The sequence below is a fragment of the Filicampus tigris genome, chromosome 18, assembly GCF_054856515.1.
Source record: "Filicampus tigris isolate MCC_2025a chromosome 18, RoL_Ftig_1.0, whole genome shotgun sequence".
NCBI lineage: Eukaryota > Metazoa > Chordata > Actinopteri > Syngnathiformes > Syngnathidae > Filicampus > Filicampus tigris.
Window position 1 is genome coordinate 10,409,437 of NC_141234.1, and position 27,501 is coordinate 10,436,937.

Sequence of the window (27,501 nt, forward strand, 5' to 3'; positions counted from 1 at the left end):
ACATTCAATCTGTTCGGATTACAAAATGACTTTTTCCATTAAGAATGAATGAAAGTGACTGAATCACTTGAAGTGTCAAACTGACTATTTAAACAAGCACAAATTAATTGGGTTGCTGACAGTTCATGATCTCCACTTTTACATGTTTCTTTGCTAAGTCCCAGTTTGGATGTCGAGGGCAGCATTCAAACTTTGGCTAAAAATAGCCATGGATGTTCTTTTCAGCTCATTTGTCAACAAGCAAGAGCAACTCGTAGCCAATGTCAAACGTCTACCGGCAGAGAGGCAAAAGCGATAACTTTACAGATCTGTAGAACTCGTATATGCAGGAATGTTTTCATTTTTGTACTTCTGGTGGCATTCAAAGGCAAAAACCTCACCGGGGACGTCCGCTGTATCATCACTCCGCAGTGGAAAATGAACGGCTCAAATCAATCATGACATTAGTATGATACTCATGTTGGTGATTACTCTAAACGTATAACCACAACTCTACCTGTATATTGTTATTATACACTGCGCTTTGATGCAATAATGAGTAATATAGTCCTCAATTTCTCATTGAGAGCCAAGCACAGCCTTCAGCATAATGTTTAATTTTTCTGTGGCTATTTTATGGCAACACTTGTCCCTTTCTGCTTTCTTGGCTTTTGTGTAACTTTCTTATCCCTTAGTCAACCTCAGCCTTCCTCCCACTCCGCCCGTCTTTCCCTCCCTCCCACAGGCACAGTGGATCAGAGCTTTTCAGGTGATAAATACCTTGGACCAAGGGCTCACCAGCCACCGATTCCTGCCACTTTACTGTGTCACATTGTGGCCGAGGCCTCATTAAAAAGGCATTAGCCTCCTCTTGGTCCCATGATGGCCATGTCTGGTTCAGTCCCTGCCGCAGGGATTTATTTAAAAGTGGCGGCTGGAATAGATAAGGACAGGAGAGTTAGTTGAAGAGAGAGAAAGTGAGAAGGAGGGAGAGCAAGCGATGTAATGAAAGGGAATATTTGGTTGGAGAGAGTGAGAGGAAGAGAGAGAAGAGTGGAGGGCATGGCGTGTCTGATAATGAACCCAACATCTGGTCGTCCAGGGACACAAAGAAGGCGGAAGTAGAGATGACTAAAAGGAACCTTCCCATGAGTTCATATGCTGCCCCACTCTCATTGATACCGGCCCATTAAAGCCACCCAGGTCTCAACGCGATGGGGTCAGGAGGAGGGATGTCCGGGGGTTGGGAAGCGGATGAAGGGAATGCCGAGGTTGAAGGAGAAGAATGAAAACACAAGGGTAAGCATTGGCTGCACATCATTAGTAAATATGAAGTCTGAAGGGACGGACGGGAAGGAGAAAGGAGGTGGACAGGGTTGAGAGAGAAGAAGGAGACTGAATGCGGTGGAAGCGAACTAACGTCATCCAACTACTGTAATGTAGTCATTGTGGAAGCACATTCAATGAGAAGCAAAGGAGCCAATCTTAGCAGGATTAGGTATAAGAATGTGTGATGCGTCGTATGAAGTGATGCTTGTATTAAAAGCACACTCCCGTCGGAAGAGGCGGACACTGAATAAATGTGGGAGTAAAAGATGGGACGATAAAGTCAAGAAAACATGAAATACTGCGACAGGCAGAGAAGTGTTGCAGCAGTCTTCGGGTGGGCCTGACAGAGATGCAAGGCGACAGACTATTTATCCAAAGCTCCGATTCAAATGGTGCTGCCCTCTGCCCTCCTTCCTGTGACGGATGGAGGGAAAATAATTGCACGGTTACCTGTCACCGCCGACGCATGTGTGTCCGTCCATCCATTGATAGGCTGAGGAAATAAAGCATGGGTGCCGGCCGCTCAAATGCAGGATGGGGTCAGACAGTTGAGCATTACTCAGGTGCTGAAGAACCCGGTGTTGGTGGTAAAATAGCTACAGACAGATGGATCGGGTGTCAGTTGTCAGGCGCACCTCAATCTACACACGGTTGGTGGTTCAGAGATCAGGCAGGAGGCATTGACGGGAACTCGGTGTACCAATGCAGATGAGAAAGACAAGGTCATGCAGACACGGAAGTCTCAGGTGCAAGATCAGATGGAAGTTATTTTCTTGTACGGTTATTTACAGACAACACCGGGCAGCATTGGAATGCGTTTGTGGCCACTTCCAAATGAGGACAAAAATCACAGAAAATGAAGAAAGGGCTGTTTACAGTGCATTTTGTACTAAATCCTACTCAATTATTTGAATGAGAAACATTGTGTAAAAGAAAGCTGTTGGCATGCTAATTTGTCCATTATTATTTACGGCACAGTTTGGTTTACTGCCAGTCTGTTACTTTTTTACTAAGGTCTCTAATTGGAGGCAAAATCAAAAGTCATTCTTTTTTTTTTTTTTTTTTTTATATGTGTGCACAGCTTGCTCTGTTTCAAACTAAACGGTTGTTTACGTAGCAACATCAGCACAGTGAGGCCATCAAGAGGTAGTCCAAGTACACAATATTGCACATTCCAGGATAGGAAAGTTTTTCAGCAGACAATTAAAAGCATTCAGAACATCACCAGTAACCATCTAATAAACGTTAGCGATACCAAGAACATAAAGGGTGCTTGAAGAAAATGTTGACTGCAACCACAGCACATTTAGCCTGCTGCTGTCTAACAGCACATGCGGTACATCTGTGCCGCCCAAACATCAGACCACAGAGCATCCCACTGCTTTGCAATATGAAGCAGTTTATTTTTAATACTTATTATTTATTAATCCATCCATATCATGTGTGCTGCACTGGGAGCATCAAATAAAGGGGCTGCAAACTTAATCTCCTCTTCTCACTGTTATTTCTGTTTCCCACTGAGGGTTCTACCTCGAGCCCGCAAACTTAATCTCCTCATATAACTTTTTTTTTTAAATTTCTAATAAATGAATCAGAAACGTGTCCCCTCTGTGAACTGCATATCGATCGGATTCCTGCGTGCCAACCAGCAGAACTTATTTTTGCAACTTTGAAAGACTCTGACAACTCAAGACATAATCGGTTGCTCGGTTTAAATAGATTGGTCCATCGGATCGGTTATCTTTTTTTTCTTTTTTTTTTTTAACACTCGCTCATCGATGATCGGCTTCAAAATCATGTTCGCGTCACGCCTAAAGAAAATGGATGGTCAATGGCTTCCTTTGAAAATAACAATAGCTTAGTATATCCAGTAAATGCCTGTTTGCAATTTGGGGTACTTACTTTCGACAGACCGTCTGATATTTTATTAATATGAATAAACTTTTCACCATACATATTAATATTTAACTCCGGATGTTTGTCACCAGAGACAAGCGTGTATGTTTTAATCAGCAGTCTCGCAGTCACTTCAAGCTTACTTACAAATTCATAACTTCTCCTTGTTTATGTGCAACATCTTTTTAATAATCTCACAGCGCATGGAGAACAGGATGGGGATGAGGAGGATGTTGCTGAAATAGCTGGACAGTAATGAGACGACAAGAGTGCGGACATTTTTGCTGACGCCTGTAGAATCCCCCAAAGTAATTAATAATAGGATTCCTCACATCCCTCCATACACCGCACTATTCCTTATTACTTAATTCCTGCTCAGCAGGCATGACGTTCCCATGAGGTCGCTCCTGTATCACCCTCCCAAAAAAGGTCAAACAAAGTTGAAAGGCAATCAGTCCCCAACCTTATTCCCTCACAGGTGATTTACGTCCTGTGTCTGCATGCGAGAAGGACCCCCAGGGGATTTGGGTGAGGAGAGGTGGGCCACTTCCATGACACTATGGTCAGGGGGCTTGTTTATGAAAATAAAAAATGGCTCGTGGTCGTTGAGAGAGACCCTCATATCGGGGTTAATGACATGAAATCTTAATGGAAAATGTGTGCAGGAACAGAAAAAAAATCTCTGGATTACAATTTAAGTAGTACGTGTCAAGTCTCAATAACATGGTGATTACTAATGTAATTTACAAATGGGCAAGGCTCACCACAACGCAGCCTCTAAGCACTTTATGGTGCAACAAGGCTCCAGTTTATACTAATTGAGCTGTTATCTTTATTTGCAGTGGTCACTGGGATATTACAAGCTGCAACGAATACGCATTAAAATGCTAATTGAAAAGGTTTTATTAGTTGCAAGATTAATTAATTTGTTTATATGGCCACTCAACGTTTGCATCCAGCCGGCTATTACAATGCAAGTCTGACGATTAACATTCAGTTTTGACATCAGCGCCATGATAGGAGGTGCTGTGTCGGCCAAAAACATTTACCTCTCATTCATACCAAAAAATACACATATTCACTAAAAAAAACTCACTGTTAAAAAAGTTCAGCAAAAAAAAAAAAAAAATCACCAAACATCTCAATACACCAAAAAAATCACTCACACCAAAAAAACCCTCTTACAAAACACACAAAAAAAAATTAAAAATACACAAAAAAGTCACTCTCCAAAAACTAATTCAGTAAAAAACCTGCTAAAGGCTAGCCACTCAGCTAGCCACTGTGCTCCCCAGTTTGTGTTTATGTCTTAAATGTATAGAAAATTAATCCTTTTTTTCTTGTCTTTCAACAAACCAAGTTGTTAGGACCCATTAAATGAATCCATCCATTATCTATACCGCTTCTCCTCACAAGGGTCGCGGGCGTGCTGGAGCCTATCCCAGCTGTCTCCGGGCAGTAGGCGGAGACACCCTGAATTGGTTGCCAGCCAATCGCAGGGCACATAGAGACAAACAAACAACCGCACTCACAATCACACTTAGGGGCAATTTAGAGGAAACCGGAGTACCCGGAGAAAACCCACGCAGGCACGGGGAGAACATGCAAACTCCACACAGAGAGGCCGGAGCCGGGATCGAACCCACGACCTCTGAACTGTGAGGCGGACGTGGTAACCAGTCGACCACCGTGCCGCCCCATTAAATTAATGAAATGATCTAAAAAAAAAAAAAATACGTATCTTGTAATATATCACCACACAGATTTCAACCTTTAATCTGCTTGCAGCTATGACATTGATCGCATTAAAATATTAACAAACAAAAGCCCAGGTGTGTATTCATCCATCCAGGAAAATGAAGAAAATGCAGCGTTTGTGGTCTATGATTAGTTTGTAATGAGAGCTGTGCCGTTGTTCCCCCACTGTAACAGTCAGTTATTTTGGTACGGTGTCTCGCCACACGGTGGTGCCTCTTTGGTTTATTATGTCACTTCTTTTTCCCTAAACTTCAGTGCACCTTTTGTCATGGACTCTGTCGGGTGTACCTGACCGCTATGTTCTTAAGTAGCGTGCGGTATGCTGGGGAAGTATCGGTTTTTTTTTTGCTAATTAAACAACGGCTTGTGGAACATCAAGAAGTCTTTGCGCGTTCGGCTATCCAACAACACCCGTCCATAACTAAGCATTCCCTCAGCTCACTACCACTCGTTACACCACGATCAATTAAAATGCATTATTTCTCATCCTTACAAAGTGGGGACTGGTTACATTATGTCTATCATTTAATTCTGCATTGTTAAGGAATACCGTTGCTACTTTGAAACTGCAGTGTAAAGAAGCTTCTTTGAGTGGTGATTGCATCCTGGAAGTCTTTTGAAACGCAGACTCAAAAGCTCAAAAAAATATAGCCACTTGTAAAACTCAGCAACCTACTCTACTGACATTTACAACCACTCCAAAATACCACGAGGACACCCAGTGCCCACACTAAGCTACACTTGCTCATAGCAATAAATGCATGCAGTCCTACATGGACGTCAGTGAGATTTTAAAGCGATTTTTTTTTTTTTTTTCGTAAACACATGTGAAGAGAACTTACACACCCAAGGGAGCTTTTACCTTGAGTTATACACATCGAGCTGGGTGAAGCCAAATGCTACAGATTTGTGGCAGAATAACCTCTGACCCCAATACAAACCTGTAGTATACAGCCATACAAAATCAGAGGTATGATGGATTGGGATAGTTCTAAAGTAGAGGAAATCCATTGATTTTAGCTTTAGTGAAGGTTGGCCAGACAGTGTGGCCTGGCAGGGACTGATGACCTTGCTATCATCAGTCTAGATCAAAGCGATGGGGGTCTCCTGTGTGTGGGTGGTCAGGACAGAAGATGACAGAAGCATGATCATTATTAAACGCTTATTGAATGCAGTTTCAATCTTGCACTATGCTCAGGCATCCCTCAAGTTGTTTCCATATTTGCTTTTTGGTAGGTTTTCTTGACACATTTTCAAATGACGTCACTTTTTCTGTGCCCTGTGACTGGCAGGCAACCAGTCCAGGGTGTACCCCCCTTCCACCCCAAAGTCAGCTGAGATTGCCACCCGCAAAACAGGATAAGTGGCATCGAACATAGTTAGATGGATATTTGAAGTTGTCACTTACAAAACTTGTATATTAGCCCTCTGCTGGCCAATAGAAGAAACTAAAGCCCTCATGGGTGACTTTTCCATCTCACCCCCATTTTTCCAATCTACTTTCAATCTATTGCTGCCAAAATGTAATCAACTCTAGATCTTGACAATATTGACCAGTCTGTTGAATTATGTCAAATTCTATCGACCTGCACTCGGGCCATTATGTGCACACATGGTGAAAACAATACGTGTGAAAAGGCTAATAACGTAGTATAATGTATTCCTTTTCCGGTGCAATTAGATTGTCAATTACACAAACTCTCATGCTCTTATATTTGCCTTTAATATGTGCGCGATATCGAACCAGCCCAGTGAGAACACTTTCAAAGTCTTTCAATCCCCACCATTGAAAGTAATAACCCTTTTCATTAGTGTCTCATCACTAAAACTGCATGTTGCGAATAAACCAGACAGCTAATGTTAGTCATTATGAACATGTCAGTGTATTTTATCCCGATGGACAATAAAATGGAACCTGTCGTAAAATTAATCAACCTACAATCAATTGAACATTCGATTAAATGTGTCAAATATGCAGTATATACCATGTCATTTGGTATCCTAAGCAATATAGTGAGTAATGAGTGGTTGGTATGTGCTGACTTGGGAATAAAAAAGGTTACATTAGGTATTTTTACCCTGCAATTTTGTTTTTTTTTTTTACTTTCCATCCTGCATTCTTGCACACCCTCGTTTCCTCCATCTTGGTTCCACCTCACCCCACCCCCTTCAGTGTAAAGCCTATAAATCATATGGTGATAGATTAGCCCCGCTGGGGATGTCCCAACCCAGGGCTCCGGCGGGCCTCGCTCACCAGATAAAATCCTTTGTTCTAAACCCACGTCACCGGGGGATATTTACATGAAGGCCACTGATCCTAGTCATCCCGGCTTGGGAAGGGAAAAGAATAGGTTATATTCACAGGAACCCTCCAAGGACAATAAAAGACACCTATAACATATTTCCAAGGGACAAAATTCCAGGTCATATTCAGACTCGTAACTCTGGTGGGGCAAAATACTATAATTGTCTCTATTTGTATTGCGGTTCGGATGAATAATCAAACTAAAGTCTGTGTTTGGGTTCAAGGGGCATAAAAGGGAAGTGAAGCATATTGTTGCCATGTAAAAGATGCACCTTCCTGTAGCCTGAATCTGTGTAAGTGAATCCGACGCTACATCCCAGTTCACATTTTGCATCGCAACTACGGTTGGGATTTGTAACATTTTTTTTCCGCAATGTGGAGGGCAACACGGAGCTATACTGGATTTAAAAAAAAAAAAAAAGTAGATAAACACTGAAAAAAAATTGATGAATTTACTCCACTTTATTTTGTCAAGTGGTTGCTCAAAATAAGATATGTATAAAGATACATTTAGATGTTATAGTCTGCTTGAAAAAAAATCTATCCGGATTCAGGTGATTTTATTTCGTGCAACCACTTGACGAAATAAAATTCAGTAAAGTGACGTACAGCATTTTTTTTTTTCAGTGCAGAGACAGAGATGGCGCTCTGTATGCGTGTTATATTTCTCCACCCAAAACAAAGCAGCAAAAGTGATGCACCTTTGTGGTACTTGTGGTCACAAATGGGAAAACAAACAAAAGCCTCATGAAATTGCAATCAACTGTTTGTCACACTTTCACAACACACACGCAAACAAAACCCTGAATTAAGAAAATCTGTTGTATAAATAGGCACAAACACTGATTAGCCCACCCCCTCAGGTGTGTGGCTTCACTCAGGTGACACGTTCTCTAAATGATCCCCACCAACTAAAAAATAAAAAATTCAATATGACCTGAAATACCCATACCCAACCTCCCCCTACAAAAATGACAATTGTAACATAAATCTTGTCTGAACGTTGACAAAACAAAAGAAAAGAGCTGCAAATTTCCAACTACCCGATCATCACACAGTTCCATGCCCAGCAATTCCAGCCACTAAAACGCTCATCTAAAGCTGCCACAAGCAACAAGGTCACCCGCCAACATCGTAATTTCACAAAGAAACATCAGTCACTCACCTTCAATTTTAACTCCAGGCAACTCTCACAATAAGATGAAATATTTATGCAACTCGGTGAGCATTCACAGTTGTGACAAAGACGTAGCATAGCTTGACACATGGCGCAGAGTTAGCACCCTATTGTTAATGCTTCATGACAGCTGTTATGATCTCCAGGCTACTGGAAGGTGCTTACTTTACTGCCACCTTTCCATTCCAGACTGTCAGCTTTTGGTTGTGCTGTCCATTTTGACTTTAGATCCATCCATCAATTTTCAGTATATCCACTGTGTCTATGGCAGACATCCGATTTGGGCGACAAGACTTTTGTCCATGGAAATGGAGAGCTCGTTGACCTGCCAGTTGTGTAGAAACACCATGGCAGGGGTTATCACTTTTTGGACCTGGATTTGCTACCTCTGCTATCCATCCGTCCATTATCTGTACCGCTTATCCTCACAAGGGTCGCGGGGCGTGCTGGAGCCTATCCCAGCTGTCTTCGGGCAGTAGGCGGGGGACGCCCTGAATTGGTTGCCAGCCAATGGCAGGGCACAGAGACAAACATCCGCACTCACAACCACACCGAGGGGGAATTTAGAGAGTCCAATCAACTTACCATGCATGGTTTTGGAATGTGGGAGGAAACCGGAGTACCCGGAGAAAACCCACACAGAACATGCAAACTCCACACAGGGAGGCCAGAGTCGGGATCGAACCCACGCCCTCTGAACTGTGAGGCGCGCGTGCTAACCAGTCGACCACCGTGCCGCCCGCTACCTCTGCTACTAAATTACAATGACAGCCGAACATTAACATATCATATTAATTTTTTTCTTTACCTCAGAGTCATCATGATAATGGGCCATGAGTAATAGATTTTTGGGGGGACATTTGATGCGTCAAATTAAATTGCTTTTATTAGGTGTATTTAAAAGTGAAAGCAAAAACGATGAGACAGAAATCAGGACCGCCCGGAGATCTGACCGATCACACCTCTTTGGTGATTCAGCATGAGTTGAAGTGGAAGTCAACCCAAACATATTTTTTTTAAGAATATGTTCCCAGCAGGCCCACTAGTTGAAACATGGCATTCTGATTAATTTGGCGTTTGTGGAGTATAAGTTACGCAGCAAAATCCACCCGTTGTTAGCTAGCTCAGGGAGCGGCCATTTCGTCACATCTGTCCACTGAAAATGACATCACACACCCTCACATTACACGACCAATCACAGCTCAGTTTGAGAAAACAGGTGAGCCGTGATTGGTCGTTACCTGAGCCCTGAGCAACTGTGATGTCATTTTCAGTCGACAGAAGTGACAAAATGGCCGCCCCCTGAGATGGCAAAAAAACTGGTGGATTTTGTTGCTTAACTCGTATTCCACAAACACAATATTAATTAGAATGCTATTTCAACTAGTGGGCCTGCATAGAACATATTCTTGAAAAAAAATAGGTTTGGTTGACTTCCACTTTAAACACGAACAGGAGCATAAGCCCCTCTGAGAGCAGTTAACAAACACTTGACAGTATTTTTCCTTCCTGCCAGTATTCTGTGTTCCCTTTGCATTTTACCTTACGTTTCGTCTTTTTGACTGACATGTCACACATTCATACGGCAGTAAAATCAGCATTCATTTCCCAGTTTTTACAATCTGCCTTAGCGGTGCCATGATAGCTAATGACAGTAGAACATGTGACCTCATAGTGAAAAGGTTTATATGAGGATAAAGTGTATAGGAGAGTAAATTGGTTTCAGTGGCGAGTCTCCATGTGCGGTAATTAGCTAAGGTGTGTCAAGCAGTAGTGTGTGGCAGATGTGACAAAGGGAATGGTGACAAGGTGCATGCTGAGCTGTAAGGATTGAATATCAATTTAAAGGAAAATCAAGTTTAAAGTGAAGGTTGTGCGTTTCCAGCGCGAAATAAACAATCAGCGTGACACTTGAGACTTCGCAAGGACACTTTGAAAAGCACAAATATAAGACAAATAAGATGTAAAAGTACCGTTGATAACCAGCATTAGGGACTTTGTTGTTCTTTATATCCTGCAATTGCATGCATTATTAAATAGTCAAAGGCAGAATTTGACTTTTAGTATTCTGGAGTTTTATTCTACCTTTTCTCTGAGCCTTCATTCCTTTCGGTTTAGCAGCTGGTAGGGAGGGGTGATTTCCTCAAAGAGATCTCCTGCAATCATGTACAATTCTCAGTGACAAGCTATAAGGCTTTTTAATAAATGAAAATAAGAGGAAATTTCTGCCAGCAGACAGGAAACTGGAAGCTTTTTGCTGGTTGCCTGTTAAAAGTGTCTCAGTCCGTATTATACTGTGACGTTTTTCAGGGACCGCTCCAGATAAGAGTAAATAAAGCTTTTATTGCCTTGATTCCTCCAACGATAGACCTGGCGGTGTAATATAGCCACCAGGATATCAGGGGATTGGTGAAAAATAAGGTTGAGAAAAAGGTACGATGATTTTTTTTTTTTTTCTTCTATGTGGTGCAGCAGACGAAACAAAAAGCTTGCAGCAATATGCAACATAATTTCCTATTATACGCAGCACACAAACATTGCAAATTAACATTTGAATGACGTGTTTGTCTAATTAAAAAAGTCAACAAAGCTCATTCTCCTCTTGAGACAAGCTTTAATCAAACAACGAAAAGGCGTTGTGGTCGAAACATACAGCCATGCATTTTCACACATGACCTGCTAAACTCCCCGCCGACACCACCAGCCCATTATAATAAGGTCATATGTGGCAGAAAGCCATTTCCCTTCATCACCTCCATCAGCTCGCTCGCATATAGTACAGATGACACTTATTGATCCAGTATTAAAACTGCTAAAGACCCGGCATCTAATCAATACTTTTCCACCACTCTCAAAATTCCTTTTGTGCAAGAAAACCTCTCAAGCGGTTTGATTAATTTCTGACAGCACAGCTGAATGCTTTCTGAAAATACTTTTTTAAAAGTTGATGTCCTATTAGCATGATAATATGACAGCCACATATTGCTTAACTTGACTTTAATCATCCGCATTTATGACAAACAGCCATCGTTTGCAAGCCTCTCTGGGTCCATTTTAGTATTTCCTGTTAAAGTACCGGTAATCGCTTTCAGTCTGCAATTGCGCTATGACGCAGATTATCATTTGCCACTTTGTATTGCCGTCATGTATTTGACATTAAAGAGTCATTTAGGAACTTGCAAACAGTACATAACAAAAGGCAGAATTATGCCTCGATTTCATAGCTTTTATTAAGCAAGGGAAACATATTTGGTCCTGCATTGAAATGGCATAATTAGCATAAAACTAACCTAAATATAACAGTAATTTAAAAAGATGTCATTGTACTCTGTATATATTAAAAATACAAATTTTTCCATCCATTCGTATCCATAATGGAGCCCCCAGGCCTCACTAAACGAGGCCATACTACCATTTATACCAACCAATCAGTGTGCAGCAATTTTAGTTTGATTTAAATCTGTCAATATATCTTGAAATATACCACTAAAGAAAGCTAGCAAGCTGCTCATTTCACATTTTGATATTATATTTCTTCAAATATAGGGCCCCATACATAAATGTTGGCGTATCCTCAATTTCTTGCAGACACACGGCTCGCTGCGGCCGTTTGCCAGTTTGGCAGACCGCACTGCGCCATGCTGGCCGTTCAGGCGTCGTGAAGGTGAGTCCTTGAAGATGCCCAGCGGAATGACAATCTGGTGGCAGAAAGTCGCTCTAAAGTTACGCCTGCGCCGACCACATCTAAATGGGGGCGAACTCAGTTGTAAACCTATTTTGGATTTTGATTTGCAACAAATACCATTATAAGAATCGTAATTGTGATAACGATGATGATTATCATTATGATTATCTTACAAGTCTTGTAATTCATCTCATTTGATTGTGCTGGAGTACCTAATTCAGCAGGGGAACAAACTAAGGGCTAATTAGCGCCCTGATGTGGGAATGACGGGTGTTTATTTCAATTAATTATCAATTCGCAACTGAAATCAACACTTGCGCATAGAGCAAGTATTTAAAACGATGACACCCATCCCAGAGTGCTGGACTCTGATCCTCACAATTTCAGTGGAATTGTTTAATCCTCCCAGTGCGACGTGCTGCTTGACAAGGAAATGTTAATTACACATGTACATTATACGCATTCTCTTGTTGACTCTTGACTCTAATTTGCACATCAGTGGATTGTGATTTTCAAGCGCCGCAAATCTTCTGAAGGCTTCGGAGGGTGTAACGAAGGAGGGAGGGTGGGGGGCCAACTTCCAAACTTGCTACAACCCCGCCGCAGGCTGCGAGTCACTGTGGTACAAGCCATAGAGGTTTGTTTTTTGTAGATCTGTTTTATTATAGCTTCCTGCGCTTGTGAGGAAAAGACCCAGAGATTTAGGTATCCAAGAGGAACAGAGGGCAAAAAAAAGAAAGGATATCAGGGAAGGAAAGAGTGGCGTTGTGTTTACCCGGCAAGAACTAAGTCTTAGAAAAGATATCTAACACAGATAAGAGCCGCATGTGATTAGGAATGTGTGTCGACTTTTGTTCAAATCGTTGCGGGGACTTTCATGCCAGCAGCGACCGTCCTTTTTACTCCAATGAACACACATAAGCCACCATAGTGACGCCCACTGAAAGGACGGAGGAGACCGGCAATTCCGCTGATCAAATTAATAGCATTATTTACATCTAAGGGTTGTTGTGTTTCTTGTAAAACAAAAACACACAACTTCAGGCTTGAGTGCGGATAAACACTTTCCACATTTTAGTGGTCACCCCTGGCGGGATGTGAAGGTCAAAAGCTCTGTGATGTATAACAGCCGAACTGCCAGTTCAGCATTTTACACACATGCCTCAGCCTCCACAAGCGGAGATAAACATCAGGAAAATGATGGGAGCATCACCTTGACTCACACGTCTGTTAATCTTTCTGACACTAGATCTTATTAGCCTTCTGTTTTTTTCCACTCACCCAGAAGTCATCACTACATCCAATCCTCTTTTAATATAAGCAAAGCCAGGTCTTGCCATTGTATCAGTAACAAATACATACAGCCAAGCTGCGGCGTACTTTACAGTCAAACCAGCAGGCACCAGGCCACTTACTGTTGGGTTACTTGGCAACCAGCGCCAAATATGGTGAAACAGGCCATCCTACATTATCGTGTTTAGGTGTGTGTTACTTGAAATAGAGGGATCATTGTGTTGTAACTCTTGAGGCAGCGCCCCTAATCATATCGCTCACCACTGCTTCTAATAAAAAGAGGAGCTGGAAATGAAGATAAATTGATCCCTCAACTTATTTCATCAGAGGGACGCTGCCACAAATCCAAGAGACAGGTGTTTCTCAAGCGATCCAAATGGCTGGCTGCAGTTTTTTGTAGGTCTCACAGCACCAATACAAACATTACTGGCTGTTACATGACACATTCTATGTCGGGAATAGGAGAGTCGACCATGCAGTTTTTTTTAAAGCAGGATGTTATGTTTTGTTATAGAGCAAAAAAAATATGGATGACATGTTTATGGGTTGTGAGCCCATGCATCCAGATGGCACCTGAGGGATGCGTTGCAATAACCATAAAGCATTTGATTGACCACACTGGAATCCTCAATGATTAAGATGTGTCATTGCTATAGGCGTCTCAGTGTCACTTTTGAGGGACAATTTTTACATATGAAGCACAGCACCATCAATCCCTGAAAATCTAATTGTTTAATCCATAGGTAATTAAATGCACCACTACCCCCCTTGATGATTAATAGTTTCTGTTTGCTTATGTAAGCAAAATTTGACATCGTCCGCTCACTGTTTTTTGCAGTGCAGTTTTATGCCACTGAAGATTACGGGATAACAAAAATTTGCAAAAAAAATTTGCAAAACCAGAATTTTTGATACAGCTCTTGGACTGTGCATAATGTGCAAAAGAAAATCATCTTGCTGTACGGTCATTACCAGAAAACTCACCACATATCACAGATGATAAATATAATCCACCTGCACAACCCAACCGGCTACAAGGTGAACAGTAAGATATGTGAACTTTAAAAAAAAAAAAAGGGACTGTTTTGTTCAAGGACAGAGTCGGACCCTTTCTGTCCTTCCCAGTCTCCTAATGAATTGGTTTTAGCCTGTTTCGGAGCAAATTATCCTTCCCTCCCCTCCTAATTTTCCAATTTGCTGTGTCATTTATACCTAATTGAGGGCCGCACAGGGCTGCATTACTCTCACAAATAGGGCGATATACTTTATTGAAGGTCTGCTTTATACAGAGGAGCTGGTAAAGCAAACATCAATTGTAAGACCATATAGAAGATGGGGATTTTCCCAAGAGGTTCTTGCAAAGAGGCTTTAATTATTTCTCAAAGGCAATCCCCGACCATAGCTACTTGCTACCTACCACTACTCATTTTATAGCCTCACTCCTCCTCTTTCGGTGATGGAGATAATTAATGAGGTGAGAATTCACTTTATTTCAACCCTGCTCTGTCGCCTTGCCTGGAATTTGCATCACATATTCATTGAGCCAAATAAGAAACGAGTTTTCAATCTGCCCAAGTCCAGCATGAACAGAATGGCGTGCACTTATAAAAGTTACCCGTCTACATTGCACGAAATCCTACCATACATATACGAATACATATAAGTATACATATACGTATACATAAACGCACATATGAAACAATACATATGAATCTTTTAGCTGCTTTTAATTCTTGACGTCGATTGTGCGGTCGTCACTTCTTACGGCTGTCAACCCGTGATTTAATTAACTTTACACTGAACACACGCTGCGTTCCTCACTGCTTCAATGATAATCACTCGTCATCCGTTTTCCCCTATCTTGCAGGATTTTATTGTCATCACACCGCACTGATATTAAATTTAAATTAAAAAGGGGTAATCAAGTGCATAAAAAGTGACACCTCAACTACCTAAAGGGTGAAAATTTAATTAATCCCCCCCCCTCTCATTTATATTTCAAATTAGGAATAAATTATTTATATACTATTATTATTATTATTATTTCCAGATACATAAGTTAGGAAATATATACACTCACAGGACACCTGGATACTATTGAGGTTTACATGCTGAGAGGTGTTACTAATATTTTGGTGTCCTTTTTCTATACTATCCATCTGTATTCCATTTTCTATATTAGGGTAATTTCCATTTATGTGATATGAGTGCCGAGTGGTAAATTGCAGAATCAGAATCTAAATCAAACCCATACAAGATTAAATTTTAAAAAGTCTGTACTAATTGCATAAGTGTATCCACATATACACACATACACGCACACACACAGTGGAAAGACAATCTGAGAGTTGAGAAAAATTATGGAGGTCAGGACCGTGGGGACTTTATAGCTGACTACAGCCATGATGTCTGACAGGGACATTTAAGTGGGCAGGGGAGGGGAAACTCCAATGGCCTCAAGGCGGCAGTTGCAATTCTTAAATTATTTTGTTCATTAAATTATTGACTACATTTTAAATTATGGCAACTACTGCTTTCCTATCCCTATGCACTCTTTTCCTCAGAGTCGCCAGGGGTGGTTATTTACTTAACTACAGTGTGGGCCAGGCGTCTATTAGGGTTAAGTTGTTCTTTCAGCAAATTTCTTCGAAATCATGAAAAATCAAGCCGTTATCTCCGCCCTCAAATGCGATGAGCGGTGTCCACTGAATGCGCTGATGCCACACCTTGCTCAATGGCAAATGACAATCAAATACTAGCATTATCATCTACAAAAATTCATTTCAGAGCAGTGTTAAAATGTAACGCCTCCCGTAGCTGGAATATATCCCAGCCAGGTCACCGTGGCGCTCCAACAATGAGGCGCTCTAAAGGGCCACACGCTGACTGTCAAATCTGACTTTTTTTTTTTTTAATTACTGGCCCTGCCCTCATGAGTATTATATACACATATGTTTATATTATACCACAAAGATCACTATCATGTTCCTTTGCTGACAAATATCTTAGTTTTTAGTGTCGCAAATGGAGCCCAAGGAAAAGCTTGTCCTCCATCAGCAAACCTCCTGCTTCGCTTCCTTCCGAGCCTAATTTCCACAGGATTTTTTTTTAACGGCAGCAGATGTTCTTTTCAATCCCACCTGTCATCGGGGACCGCCCATCAAAACACCATCAGGACCCTACTGGCCACCCGACAAACACGTGTCTGGAATGCAACATGTTCAGTCCCATTTACCAGTCAGCCCTCCAGTCTGCCGTTTCACCACATCATCACTTTTGGGTCGTAAAGTGACTTTTTTTTTTTTTTTTTTTGCTGACAAACATAGCAAAAGTAGGGTGTCAACCCCTGGTTGTTTCACTATGGATTGAGTGAGAGACAGCGGCAGAAGGCAATGTACAAAGTAAGTACGTGAATAAATCGATTAGGGGAGCACTTGACGGATGGCATTTATAGGCGGCCACGACGCGATGGAGAATTCATTTCTCCGGGAGAACATGCCCCCACCAGGTTCATCAGTCTTGGCAGGAAATTTGGCAGGTTCCCCAGGGTTGGGAGCTCAATTAACCAAAGGGCTCTGGCCATTAGGGGGAGAGAATAGCTTTGTTGAGGAATACACACTTAATGGTTACAGCCAAAGCCAATTGTGAGGATGAAAACCAGGAGAAGATAAAGCATGGAACAAAGTATCCATAATAACATAACAACTTACTACAACGGTACAAAGAGGAGAGAAAATCTTCAAGTAAAAGAACAGTGGTGTCAAATCCAGGTCTAGAAAGTTAAAAAAAAAAAACTGCCACAGTTTGGCTTTAGGCACAGGTGCATCTACTTTATTGGCAGGTAAACAAGCTCTTAAAGTGGGAAGTCACCCAAAACATTTTTTTTTCAAGAATATGTTCTATGCAAGCCCACTAGTTGAAACAGGGAATTCTGATAAATATTGAGTTTGTGGAATAAGAGTTAATCCACTCGTTTTTAGCCATCTCTCGGGGCGGCCATTTTGTCACTTCTGTCGACTGAAAATGACATCACAGCTACTTAGCTTAGGTAACGACCGATCACGGCTGACCTGTTTTCTGAAGCTGAACCGTGACTGGTCGTAACCTGAGCCCTGACTAGTTGTGATGTCATTATCAGTTGCCAGAAATGACAAAATGGCTGCCCCCTGAGATGGCTAAAAACGGGTGGATTTTGCTGCTTAAAGCGGAAGTCAACACAAACATATTTTTTTCAAGAATATGTTCCCAGCAGGCCCACTAGTTGAATCACGGCATTCTGATTAATTTTGCGTTTGTGGAATATAAATCAAGCAGCAAAATGCACTTGTTTTTAGCCATCTCTGGGGGCAGCCATTATGTCTTCCGTCGACTGAAAATGACATCACAACTGCTCACAACGACCAATCACGGCTGACCTGTTTTCTGAATCTGAGCCATGATTGCTCGTTGTGAGCAGTTGTGATGTCATTTTCAGTCGACAGAAGACAAAATGGCCGCCCGAAGAGATGGCTAAAAACGGGTGGATTAACACTTATTCCACAAACACAATATTTATCAGAATGCTCTGTTTCAACTAGCGGGCCTACTGGGAACACGTTCTGGAAAAAAAAATGTTTGGGTTGACTTCCGCTTTAATTCATATTCCACAAACGCAATATTAACCAGAATGTCGTGTTTGAACTAGTGGGCTTGTTTGAAAAAAATATATGTTTGGGTTAATCTCCCCTTTAAGTAGAAGCACCTGTGGCTAAAGTAACTGTTGCAGGGTTTTTATTTTCCTGGATTTGACACCTCTGCAAAAGAATCCTTTGAAAATTCCGCAAAAACATACATAATGCATGTGTCTGAATTTGGTCATTAATGCAATATGTACTGCGTGATTTAATGTCCCATAATTAAAAAAACAAAACAAATGAAATGTATTATCATGTATTGAATCTATTGAATCTAAGAAGCTTTTCAATCATCTTCCTAATTGACTAACAAACTGCCATTAAAAATATATCCTGCTTTACAAAGGTAATAACGGAAGGTCATTTTAAAGCCTTGTGCTAGTCAATAGCTGCCCATAAGAAGTGATTGATGTCATTTTATATACTATAATTCTGTTTTATTGCCATTTGAATCCTCCAATTACACATTTAAATCATTTATTATAAATTACAAAATAAATATTATTAAAATAAGCATAAAGGAAACAGTACTTTCAACAAATAAAATATTTCAAAGTAATACCTGAGGGGAAAAGCCGAAAGGATAACAACAACCATTATAAAAGACATTTTAGTTTTATTTTCTAAATAAAGTATTTTTAACTTGCATACACTTTTTTGGGGCCATCTGTAAATTTTAGAAATTAAACTACCTAGCCCTGATATAATAAAGTAACTTTTGAGACCAACTTATAATGCTATTTATGATATTAAGGTGCTTGATTTTAGAAAGACATTTAACAGGATTAGGTCATTTAAATTTTAATTTAGGACCGGACCACTACCCCAAAGGTTAAATTGGACTATATTGTTACAATCAGTGATATCAAAAAAGGTCAAAAAAAGTTTCAAGTATTGTACCTGATATGTTTTGTTTACCTGCGTGAGACGTACTCAAGTTGAGTATCTGTGTATGGACTCCGTTCCCAATATCTCAGGTTCCAATCCTTCATCCCGCGCATCTCAGTGGATGATTTATGTGGAAGCGTTGCTCCGTGACCTCGAAATCCGCCCCATTCATACAGCACCTGTCACTGCACCACTGCCCACGTGCTTACTGAAAACCGAGCCATCCGTGCAATATGGCAATTTTCCGCCCACCTAGAGGATTAGAAAAAAAAAAAAGATGCAACCCATTCAGAGGCAAAACTGCGAAGATTCGTCTATGTAGAGCAGGTGTGCAAAGACTTCACTAACAAGGGAGTTGAACTGCATGCACTGCTGACCACAACATCTGTCGTTTTCGGGGATATGGAGGGGTGTTTTTTCTTTTTTTTTTTGTGCACCGCAGTAGTTTGCACAGTGAGTGACAGCAGATGATCAAGTGCTTAAGATGGGCACAGATGGAAGGGGCCAGGCTTCGTCTCTGTTTGGGGCAGGGTTCCAGTCCCACTCCTTGGTAGCATATGAGGCATGAGAAGCAAGCGGGAATAGTTTGAGAGCATTTGTTTGCTCGTCTGTGGAGACCCAAGGTGAGGCCTGGCCTGACCCGTCGCCTCATCCCAGGTGAAAACCCTGACGAGCTCTTTAGGCTTTATAACGAGCTTCTAATTGGCAGTTCACTTGTCCCTGAAGGTCAGAGTGCATGTTCCTGTGCCAGCAGCGGGAGAGGCTGCCGCTTCCTGCCAACAGCCGTGTTACGCCACTCACGAATATCCCTCTGTGCAAACAAAGTCATGGAAGGACAAGGGAACTTCTAGCATAAGCAAAAGCAAGAGTTAACTTATGATAAAAGAACAATGTAAAGTGGAAAGCTACGATATCTGATGTCAACTTAAGAGATGCATCAACTGTGGGCATGTGAAGCCCTTTGAGACTTTCTTATGATTAAGGGCTATATAAATAAATTTGACTTAACATTTTTGACCAGCAAACTCGTTTGAAAGTATTTGCAAAGTACGCTCGAATGTCTCATAGGCTACATGCTAAAAACATAATTTTTCCCATAATGCCACAGGGTATTGACTTTACATGTGCAAGTAAATAAAATGCTATGTGGTTAGCATTTGGCCTACATTATACCAATGAGTTAAAAAATGAAGTACTGTATTTTCCAAACTAGAAGCCACGACTTTTGAACCATGCGGCTTATTACCGGTGCGGCTATTTTGTGGATTTTTCTTCCACCTGTAGGGGAGGTCTAACCGATATTGCAATACAATACACTAAGGGGTGTACAATTGCCATTACCAGTATGTGACTGCAGGTGGAGGAGTTCAACAGGAGAGGGCGCAATGCACTAGGTTATGAATTAGTGACAAACTAGAGTGGCAGCAGCATGTTAAAAACTGTGTATTTGTCGATTCAAAAACATTTTAAAATGCAATAAATTGGTGGGGCTTTACAAGGATAAATCAGACGGTGAAGCCAGAGAACGATATCTTGCAAAAATAGACGTAAGTGGTTTGGATCCCTACAGAATTTCCAATACTGAGTGGAGCGAACACGCTTTTCTTTCCATTTGATTTGAGCCTTCGACCATACAGTCGTACACATTCTTTGATCTACGGTAGCTAGACAACATTTCTTGCCAAATACCTTTGCGATCTCCTGTCCAGTCAGTGGCGATATGCACCAAGGAGATGTAACCCGCCAAAATCAAGACGAAGAAGCAGCAGCAGAAAATAACTGTACAATGCACATCCGGTTCAATGACCAAGACTCCGTTTGACTGGCAGTTGTGTTTTCAGTGAGCAATTAAAAAAAATTTAAACTGTCTATTTCCTATTTATATACAAATGTATGCATGTACACTCTTTAGGACCATAATTACGACACTGAGCCCTTATTTATTGTACTGCTACAGGGGCATCGTTGATCTGTTATGTTTTGGGGTTTTTTTGGGGGGGGGTTCCGTTTTTCAATTCTGTAGCAAAATTAGAGAAAAAGATTTGTCTGTTTTATTTCATTTTGTTTTTTGGAACGAATATTGACAAGTTTAAAAAAAAAATGTACTCCCAGTTTTGTTCCTTTAACAGCCAACTAATGAACATACACGGATTGTCGGAGACAGAGACACTACCCTCTAGCGGACTGAAGAGGGATGGCTTTTAAAACACGTGTGAATGTTGACAATTGCTGTCTGTGGGATAGATAACACCGGAGTGGATTTTTACTCTGGTACCATCCGACTCCCACAGGAAAAAAAAAAAAGGAAAAATAAAAATCTCAGTCCCAGACCAGTGTTTAAAAAAAAAAAAAACGACAAATTGTGTCACTGACAATATAGGCAGCTTTAAGGACCTTCCACATTTATGGAGAATTTCTCTTTGCCCAGCAGGTGGAAGACTCCCCGACGGCACTCTTACTGGAAGCTGCAGTGGATGCCAAAGAAAAAGCAGGCGAGTGCTCTTTCAACATGCCAAGTTTTTTGTAGCCCGTTTAACAGGTCAGCATGTTGGACAGCAAGTTGATCATAGCGCCAACTACAACAACAACAACAAAAAACAGTCAAGTACTTTGATTCATCAAGTTTGAATTTTGCAACAGGTCCCAAGCTTGACGAAGAGGAGCTCAACTTCACAAGTTGATCCATGCTGCGCTGATCAGGTTATCCAACGCCACCTGTTGGACAAAAGCTGGAGAAAGCTAATGCAACTTGTTGACCAGGGTCTTCAATCCTGTTCCTTGTGGGTTGCTGTCCTGCCTGTTTTCCATAGCGCCCATCTGCAACACACCTGATTCAAATGATCAGGCTCCTAAAGTGCTTGCTGATCATTTGAATCAGGTGTGTCACAGCAGGGAGACAACACATTCATGAAGCCAGCCACAGGGAACAGGATTGGAGACACCTGATGAGTCTCCTGGCTGCAACATTGGCAAAATTGCTGAGGGGGAAAAAAAATGCTCACTTGATGCACCGCCATCTTTTTCAACAGCTCTCACTCAAGCTCTGGCATGACTGCACAAAAAGAGGGAAAAACAAAAAGCAGAAGTTTGGATGGAACACTGCTGGAAAGTAACATCAGGTCTCATAAGCCTCCTTCGGTTTCATCCAGAATCTTGGCTGGTGCTTCTTCCTGGAGTGATACTGCAGCAAACAATAAAATTGACAGTGATCTTAATGCATGTTTCCACCTCACTCAGGTGTAAAATCCAAGTCCAGAAAGTAAAACCCCTGCCACAGTTTAGCTGTAGCTGCAGGTGCTTCCACTCAAGGTAAACAAGCTCCCCAGAAGCTGGTTGATTGGACGCACCTGTGGCTGGGTTTTTACTTCCTGGACCTGGATTTGACACACCTTTGCTGATTGATAAGATGACAGGAAGCCCCTTGGTCAGCACATGCTGAAATAATTAGTCAAACATTTTATACGTGTATGAAAGTGTGTGTTTTACCAGTGAGGAGAGCAGAGTGGACGCCTCTTCAACAGCATGGTGGCCTGAAAGACAACGTAAGCATTCCACTTGAAAATACTCAGCCTGACAAGCTAGTGGCTTAGCAACCTGACATTTGGTGGACATGCAAGTCTCATGACGCCATGTACCAAAAAGATAGGAAGTCAGCCATTTTAAGGGTCATTTGGGCCATTATGTTTAAGATCTGAGGCTGTCGACAAATAAGAATCAACACACACATACTTGATTTAGTCAGTTTATTAATGATATATTTTATAAAGAAAGACAGAAATGGTGTCATTTTGCAGTGAACCTGGCCGTTCTTCTGAAGAGGCAAGGCTGTGGACAGAAATGAGACTGTTAACACGCATGCATGAAAATGTACTTTTTCAGTTTGATTGTGAAGTGTTGTCTACTTACTTATGGCAAAACGGCACTTTAGTCCAGATGCTGAAAAAGGTTTGAGCAAACGCTTGTTAGTCATCGTCATACAAAGTAGCTGCATTGCTGTTGAATAAACATCAACTTAACCATGAATAAATATTTAAATTGCGTTCATCCATTTATCAGTGTGTACGTTCCAAAAACGCGTCTGCTGCAATTTAATGTCGTAGGAAGCGTTAATTACCAACGCGAGAGCAAACGCTTTAGCTTACCATGTTAGCAAGGCGTGAGCACGCCAAAAGTGATTCTTTAAGTTAAAGGTGAGCCAAAGCAGTGAGTTTTAAGAGTCTATTAAATATTGAGCACTCACCAACATTTTCCATTTTGTTGTGCAGGAGATGCGTGCGCCGTGCGGAGCTGCAGGTGGACGCGGACGACCGGAGGCTGCCAGCGAGCTGCGAAAGAATGATTGACACTTTCCCCCCGATTTAAATAGGTTTCCAATGATGACGTCACTTCCAGAGAAAAAACAATAAAAACGTTTATTTAACACAGAGAGCTAAGTAGTCGACGTTGGTAAAGAAGTGTTACATTGAAAATGCGGTAGCGGAAAAATGGAAGCATTGTCATAAATGCTTATCGGGGTTCAAACCCGGGTTGTCTGCTCATGAAGACAGGATCACTACCACTCGACCATGATTTAGCTGCAGTGGCAGTCCTCTTTGTAGTATATATCAGAGATGACGCAGTGAGCGTGTAATGCATATATAGATAAATAACCAACCGAATTGTTCCAGAAGATCTGACATGGTCGAATGGTTAGTGACATAGCTTGATCTTTAGGAGACCCGGGTGCGATTCTTGCTTTGTTCTAATTTGTAAATGGAGCGGTCTCCGAAACACCAATCCAGTTCTTATACCACTCGGCCATCTTCATGGAGAAAATTCGAAATTTTGTTGTGTATTCATTGGATTTCAACAACAGTTGGATTTTCCTGCAGTCTTCCAAACATCCATCTATCCAGCCATTACCCAAGCCCCTTATCCTGTTACATGAAAAAAGGAAATGTAATTGGGAAGACGGTTGGCATCCCTCGTGGTCACGCACACCGCTAACATTCCACGTGGACTCTGTGATGACACTCAAACCTAACAACCCCCACCCCGTGTTTACCACCACTAACTTCATGATGTCATCCATCGGGAGACAGTTTGCAAAGTCAACTCGATTTGAAATTGTAGACGAACATGACAAAGAGGCAGTGTAGTTTGTTACTTTGCTTTAATGGCGATCGTGAATAATGTGCTTGAATAGAACACACAGACATCTTGTGTTTCATTCACAAGAAGTCGCAAATTGTATTTATTTTATTTGCAGACACAGGTCCATTCAATCAACACAAGAGAAACACACAGGGGAAAAATGATAAAAGAGAAAGGATACAAAACTGTACATATTAACATTTATACCAGGCATGGCACCAATGCAGTCTAATCTTAGAAGTAAACCTATAACAACTTTTCACTGGGCTGACAAGGGCTTGACATGTTTAGTTCGTGTTTTAGTTTCAAGATGCTTTGTCGATAAAGGCAATTCTGCTGGGAGGTAGAGAAGCGTCTCGTCTTGTCTCGTCTCGTCTCGTTGGGGGAGTGGGTGGGTCGCTACTGGTCCGACAGGTCTGTAGCCTTAACCTGCAACACACAACGAAACAAGGTGAAATCAAATTTAATCATAACTATTAATGATATTGCGGAGAAAAATAGGAAGACTTTCCGTGGGCTCCCCAAAGTATTACGTATCATCGGGAATATACACCATATTGGCAAATTTTTCGGCTGTTTTCCGGTATCTATTGTATAGTGTTTTTTTATGTTGATTTATTGATTTCACTTGTTGTATTATGGCTATTTTGTTGTTAGTATGTGAAGTGCTTTGTTGCAGCTCTAGCCGTTGTGAAATGCGCTGTACAAATACAATTGTATTGTATTGTATTAAAACATAAAAACAAATCGCCTCAATATTGTCTGGACATTAAGCGTTTTCCTCTTTGAGTGAGCACCTATTGAGAATAAAATGGCCATAAAATCTCAAATATTGCTGCGATCCTTTTGACAAACAAGTCTTGAAAAACGAATTCGGACGTTTTTACATTTTTTGTATCTGCAAATTCAATGACCAAAAGTTAGTCGTCAACTCCTGCCAGACCGAATCTGCTTCTGGAGCGACGAAAAGGTTTCGTTAGGCTTCTGAAAATCATGACAAACCAGGGTCTTGACGCCCACCCAAAAGAAAACCGATCGACGAAAATAAAAACTGTCCACCTCTTGTTCACCGCTAGCTGTTGCCATGGTTACAAGGCACGCACATCGCAGTCGTTTAGCATTTTGAAGATAGCTTCATATTTAAACGCAGATGAGTTGTCCTTTCCCGTGTCCTTGTTAATAGCTTTCACAGAAGAAGATAATTATGCAACACCCTGGACTGCTCCCTGCGTGCTGTTTAAAAGTTTATTTACCGTAACATCGGTGCTAATTTTGGTTAGCATGTCTGCCTTTTACTGTATGATAGCATTTAGCTAGCGGACGTTCGTTGTTTAATTACTTGTTTTACACGCCAGTGTTGCGTGGTACGATGGCTTGGAGTGACAATTAAACAACTTGAAGAACTTTTGCCTCTTACTTGTAGAAGTGGTTGAAAAGTGCCCTGCCCCGATATAATTAACGTAGTAGATCGATGAGAACACGTTAATTTGCCTGAATTCGGATGACTACTACCGTTTGACAATTGTACACAGACGTGTGTATTGTACATACATATTTGACAAGATCGGTATCATACCTATGGTCAGTAATCCAGTCTTCCTGTTGACGTTTCTAAGAATCCAAAGAAATCTCCAATCACACGCAATTTCTCGCAGACTCGCCTGCCTGTCAGAAGTCTAAGTTTACTTCTCCATCGGTACAAATTGTTAAAATTCACTTAAAACTAGTTGTCGCGTTAACTATCAAAATATTTACACTCACGAGCTGTATTAACAAAGGCGAAGCACGCCACGACGCATTGGAATTGTGGGATATATTACTATTTTAGCACCATGGTCGGAGCACACGATCGTTAACAAAAACAATACACAATCCAATTTCATGGGTGTATTTTTATGCAAAATGGGTCTCATTTTAATTTTTAAACCAGCTAAAATTGTTTGTTGTTTTCCGACTTGAGTTTCAAAATCGGAAATATACACGGTAGGTCCCTAAATTCTAGTATTATTTGAATTAAATTGCTATAATGTAATCTTAATAGACTATTTTCTTCTTTCCGTAGTGTTTTATTTGACTGCATTGCTTCTAGTACATGATGTTTTTATGTCCAATGAGCAGCGATGTCAATTTAATAGTCCCGGGTCGTTCAGAATCACTGCGCTGGCCGAACGATTTCAATTACCGGTATATTAGAAGAGGGACTGTTTAAAAGTTCAACCGTGATGGTCCTTTGTGATGTCGGCATTGTCCGTCCGCTTGGTTGGTTGCTCTGAACAAACCACTTTAGTTCAGCAATGTTTATATATTTCGGCCGTCTAAATCAAGCGAAAAACACAGTGAGTCCGTCTTGCGTGTAACATTATGTCGCCTCCAGTGCGCTCCCATATATACTACCGCGCTAGTGACGTCAGCGATGACGTACCATGCACTGGCCTTATTTTCCAACATAGACGGTTTATATGTTGTTGTTTTTTTAAATAGAGTGGTTGCGCCTTATAGTCCGGCCAGAAAATACGGTAAGTAAACATTTTTATTCGTATTTTTGATGGCTTTATGTCTGCAATGCCTGGGACCCTCTGGAGTTGAGTAAATAACTATCCCCACTAGCCACTATATAGAAACAATGGGTATTAGATGTAATAGCAGCCGCAAACTAGTGGTTTGATCCCAGCCATTGACCAGCAGAAAAATCTGGGCATCAACATCAGATTCAGCAAGTGTGGACAGACAGCTGGTGAGAACACAGCAAAGGACTGTCCACTCACAAGATCCCCCAGACCCACTGCTGTGGTGTCCTTGAGCAAGACACGGATATCTTGAACTGCTCCAGTGTGATAGGTTAAAAGCATGAGTCAAATTTTGTGAATTTCAATGTATGCATGTATGTTGTAATAATAAAGACGATTCTTCTTTTAAATAATATTCCACAAAATAAATTAAGAGCACAAAATTGTATATTGTTTAAAATCTAAATCTGATCTCCAAAAAAGCTATTTATCGTTTGAAAATATTAAGGGCAGTCAATGAGTTGTTAGGCCTCCTTGCAAAAAAGTCAATGAATAAATGCTGCCATCTAGAGGCATTTTTGCTGTAGTACAGCTAACAAATTCTAAAGTCCCCCCAGGTATTGCAAAGCTACCAAAAAATATGTACTGACTCCTGAATAAATACCACATTTATAAAAACATTATTCCAGTAATTGAAATTGTTGGTTCTTTTACCTCAGACAGGTTTTTAGGTTGTCATTTATCTGACATGTTTCAGCAGCAGTCTTTCACCTTCTTCAGATTGTCACATGATGGTGTGTGACTCATCTTTATCAGCTGATGTTCAAGGAAGGCGTGACCCACCTGTCAAATTTGGCAGATGGGTCACACCCGCCGCT

The 27,501-nt window shown here is 41.2% G+C and overlaps 2 protein-coding genes and 1 long non-coding RNA gene across 5 annotated transcripts in view; all 3 read right to left on the reverse strand.

Annotated features, from left to right (window-relative positions):
• LOC147132447 (methyltransferase-like protein 27) overlaps positions 1-20,801 on the reverse strand; it is a 131,390-nt gene extending 110,589 nt beyond the window's left edge. The window contains exons 1-3 of one of the 3 annotated variants that reach the window (XM_086015510.1): positions 19,332-19,674; positions 19,014-19,235; positions 10,530-10,600 (exon numbers count right to left, since the gene is read on the reverse strand). The gene's annotated coding sequence lies outside the window, so the exon portion shown is untranslated. Of the gene's footprint in view, positions 1-10,529; positions 10,601-19,013; positions 19,236-19,331; positions 19,675-20,672 lie in introns of those variants that run through there. The other 2 variants (XM_086015509.1, XM_086015508.1) reach the window with 2 other exon arrangements.
• Positions 20,802-21,565: 764 nt separating this feature from the next.
• On the reverse strand, positions 21,566-23,662 carry LOC147132448 (uncharacterized). The gene is made up of 7 exons (XM_086015188.1): positions 23,638-23,662; positions 23,224-23,368; positions 22,890-22,919; positions 22,783-22,808; positions 22,470-22,513; positions 21,986-22,164; positions 21,566-21,698 (listed from the first exon to the last, which is right to left on the reverse strand). The coding sequence occupies exons 1-6, from the start codon at positions 23,660-23,662 to the stop codon at positions 22,099-22,101; spliced, it is 336 nt and encodes a 111-aa protein (XP_085871314.1). The 3' UTR covers positions 21,566-21,698; positions 21,986-22,098.
• Positions 23,663-24,118: 456 nt separating this feature from the next.
• On the reverse strand, positions 24,119-26,250 carry LOC147132449 (uncharacterized). The gene is made up of 2 exons (XR_015082240.1): positions 25,693-26,250; positions 24,119-24,545 (listed from the first exon to the last, which is right to left on the reverse strand). It is a non-coding gene; the product is annotated as an uncharacterized LOC147132449 (long non-coding RNA).
• Positions 26,251-27,501: the final 1,251 nt, after the last annotated feature.